The sequence below is a fragment of the Malania oleifera genome, chromosome 11 (assembly GCF_029873635.1).
Source record: "Malania oleifera isolate guangnan ecotype guangnan chromosome 11, ASM2987363v1, whole genome shotgun sequence".
In the NCBI taxonomy this organism is placed as follows: Eukaryota; Viridiplantae; Streptophyta; class Magnoliopsida; order Santalales; family Ximeniaceae; genus Malania; species Malania oleifera.
In genome coordinates, this window is record NC_080427.1 from 34145930 (window position 1) to 34149773 (window position 3844).

At 35.9% G+C, this 3844-nt stretch overlaps 1 protein-coding gene across 11 annotated transcripts in view; it reads right to left on the reverse strand.

Annotated features, from left to right (window-relative positions):
- The window catches only part of LOC131167806 (DNA repair protein recA homolog 2, mitochondrial), a 78189-nt gene extending 74608 nt beyond the window's left edge, over nucleotides 1–3581 (reverse strand). For 5 of the 11 annotated variants that reach the window (XM_058126722.1, XM_058126720.1, XM_058126719.1 and 2 more), the window contains exon 1: nucleotides 3349–3572. In XM_058126722.1, the coding sequence (XP_057982705.1) occupies nucleotides 3349–3376 (28 nt within the window). In that variant the 5' untranslated portion in view covers nucleotides 3377–3572. Of the gene's footprint in view, nucleotides 1–3319 lie in introns of all 11 variants that reach the window. The other 6 variants (XM_058126723.1, XM_058126721.1, XM_058126715.1 and 3 more) reach the window with 2 other exon arrangements.
- Between the last annotated feature and the right edge of the window lie 263 nt (nucleotides 3582–3844).

A 3844-nucleotide genomic window follows, 5' to 3' on the forward strand; every position in this document is an offset into this window, starting at 1 on the left:
TTATTTGAATACCATCCGTTAACCAGTTTTCGAAAATTCTGTATCGGATAATTGAACACCATTATAGGTACATTTAACATGCATCTCTCTATTCCATTCTTTTAAATCCTCAAACCATTCAGGAAATTGAAATAATAACATATGGCCAATATTTTTAGCTATTATCAATGAACGTAATAGAATATATTTTCTAAGAATTGATTGGGTTACTAACATGGAACTCTTATTACTTGAGCAAATAGAAAGGTATCCCAAGCTTCTGCTATTTCTATCCGTGCTTTCTCTTCTGTTTTGCCTTCTTCTTTTTTTTCCCTTTCTTTTGTCTCTTCTTCCGTATAATCCAAAATTTGGAATTTTGTGTCTTTCCACATCCAATTTCTAAAAAGTAGTTTCATTAGTCCAGAGATTTCAAAAAGAGAGTTTACCTATTTTGTTTTCGTCCAAAAAAAGTGGGGAATGTACATTTGCTCGAAACAGTTCCCAAATGACTGTTTTATGCCTTTGAGCACGCATGAAACCTTTGATTATGTTTGGACGAAAATCCGATTGTTACAAATAACGTATCAAAGACACTTCTTGATCAGGATCATTAGTATCTTTGGTATAAGTATCGGTATTCTACTGGTTATCAGTAAAAATCACTACACGTTTGGCTTTTCTTGAGCAGATCTCATGATCCTCCGCCACCACGTCTTCTTCATTTTCCCCCTCTTGGTGTTCCAACTCGTCAATTAATTTGTATGACCATCGAGGGACTTTTTACTAATTTTATTTACTCCAATAGATTTTTTTCTAATTGTTTTTTGGTTATAGGCTAGGATATTAGATAGAAACATGGTTTTAAATAGTGGTTGCGAACTGTTACGTAACAATTTTTGGGTTCCTAATACCATTACATACCGCAAAATTGGTGGGAAGAAAAATTATGGCCGTAGTGGCAATTACGGACCGCGACCGTTACGTAAAGGCTGCTATGACCGTTATGTAATAGTGCTACAGGATTGTTACACCCAAAAAGTCCCCCCCCCCCCAACTTTTCATAAATCATTCCTCTATATACAATGTGGCGAGAGGGGGGAAAGATTATGATGAGGATGATAATGATACAAAATTTACTATTTTTTAAAATACTCACAAAAGATGCCTTAATTAATAATTTGAAAATACTAACTTGTTAGGAAAATATTTTTTTTTGATAATATTAAAATTTTGATATTTATGTTATATATTCTTCACTTCAACCTTCTTTCTTTTCTAGTTATTGTATATTTGTATTTTTCATATGCCTTATGTTTCTAATAGATTAATGGAGTGTATAATGTATTTTTGTTTTATTAATTAAGTTAGCACACAAGAATTTATCACGTATAAGAACAATGAGTATAAATACACACACACACACATGTAATTTTTCTGTCAATGGTTGTCTAAACAAAATGTAAACTTCTTGCCCTTACCAAGCAACTTAGTTAGGTTGAACTGAAGGATCCAAAATATACTAAAGCTCTTTCTAAGAAGGGTTAAAATCTTAAAACATGCAAATACACAAATGTGCACAAAGTTGTGCATGCTTGAAAAAAATTCACAGCCATTACACCCGCTTCGTGTTATGTAATATCCGCTACTCCCACTTCCCATTACCGTTACGCTACGCTACCTGCAACCGTGATTTAAAACCACAGACAGGAAAACTTTATATTGTAATGACAACAGTAACAACTTATCTCCAATCTAGAATATGAAATCAAAAACTAGACAAAAAGGTGTCGGCTTAGGTACATTTGCAGATCATCATAGGCATTAGACATGCCATGAAGACCGGAGCACTGCCAATAGTGTTTGTAGTTAGTCTTCTTAAATCTTCTCAGCCTCTCCTTGCTCCTTTTCATTTCAGAGTTTAGGTTGAGGCTCTGCCGCTGTTTTGATACATGGGATGTTGGTTCACTTAACCTATTTGCACCTTATTTCTTCTTCTTTCATGCTGATAAATTGCACATTCTCAAAAGGTGAAATAAAACATAACACAACTTTATAAGTTGCCTAGACTAACATAATCAAGCAAGGCACTATCTTGGCTAGCCTAGGGGGACCAATGAATGAATGGAACATCTTAGGACACAATGAGCAAGAATAAGAAGATTAAAAACCCAAGCTTCCATTATGATCTAAGTGACAAAACAAAATGTGCCACCTAGGATTTAAATTGCCTTGTATGTAAAGACACCTTCGTAATGCACCAAGTGAGCAAGGCCCACATAAAATAACTCAAGCTAAAAGTATAGGGGTAGACCTAAAATAACTTGAAATGAGATAATAAGGATTTAATAGCCCTCAATTAGTCAGAGGAAATTGTCCAAGATCATGTAAATTGGCGATAAAGGATTCAAGTAGCAACCCCACTTAGTGGGACTAAAGGCTTGGTTTGTCATTGTTGTTGTTGTTGTTGTTGTTGTTGTTGCTGTTGTCGTTGTATTATATTATGACTTGTAGGAAATATGTATAGGAAAGCAAAGAAAAAAGGAATCCTCCCCCAACCAAGAAAAAAACCTAGACTTACCGTCCTTCCTTGATCCATATTAATCTAACTTTCTATCACCAACATATATCTTCCTTTAAATGCAAATCTTCCAGATCAGCAACACCCTCTTCACAACCAACTCCTGGACCAATTACTTGATTTCTCCAACCTCCATATAGAATCAATCTCCTATAAGATATTAGCCTTCTTAACCCTAACATCACTAATCCCCACTTTAATCCACTTTCTCTACCTCTCCTTAAGGTGCGTTTGTTTCATAGGCTAAGATTTTGTAAGATTAAACTCATTGAATAGCATCAAACTAGAGTGGATATGATAATTATCCTGCCCATGCTTACTCAACTTCAAAAACTAGGTAAATGATCTGCAATGGGTCTACAAAGAATCTCCAAATAAATATCGGAGAAGGCATTCTCCCAAACCTATCCAGATGACTAGGAAAGGGGGAGTGGTCTCTTCTTCTCTCAAAACAAGCTGAAGTAGAAGAAGTGTGTGTTGTTAACTTAGGTACCAATGGCGCGAGCTCCCCATAAGGTTCAACTAAAGAGACACAAATTGTACCAGTATTACTCTCTGTCTCTTCATCAATTTCAGAAATATTAACAGCATAAAAAAATCCCAATACACACAAGCACACATAAAAAAACGGAATAACAACCAAATCCTCAGATTTTTCATGTTTAAGTTTCCAGAAATTTGTAAGTAGTTCAAATACTTTAACAGACAGAACAAGAGAACACAGCTATCATCCATGAGAGAGAGAGAGAGAGAGAGTGAAACCTTCCTCATAGAGGAGAGGAAAAATCTACCGAAGGCATTGAAGCGAAGAAACTGCATAATGGTATTTCTGGGGTTATTTGCTCACTTCAACCATGGGCTTTTGAGTTCGAAGCAAGTGGCGCCATTTCGTCTGGGCTTTTACAGAGCGAGCAGCTTTGCCTTGATACCAACCCTCCATGACGGCGGTCGAGCGATTATATTCTACCGCCGTATACGCCTAGTGGTACTCCCGGCTGTCTCAACTATTTTTTAAGCCATAGCCATCGGTACCGAGTTTTTTCCGATTTATCCTTTTTATTTTTCCAAAAAATATATTAAATAATATCCTATTCTCAAAAATATTTCTTAAAATAACTCCAACGCAATCTCGCTACTCTAAGTAGCAAGATTTAAAGAGTTCAAGCACTCGGGTGTTGACATGTGTAAAAGCAAATCTCGCTAGAGAAAATAGCAAAATTTGCCTGAAAAATAGAATAGTCGTTCGCTGTGTTACGCGTGGCAAATCTCGCTACTTCATCTAGTGAA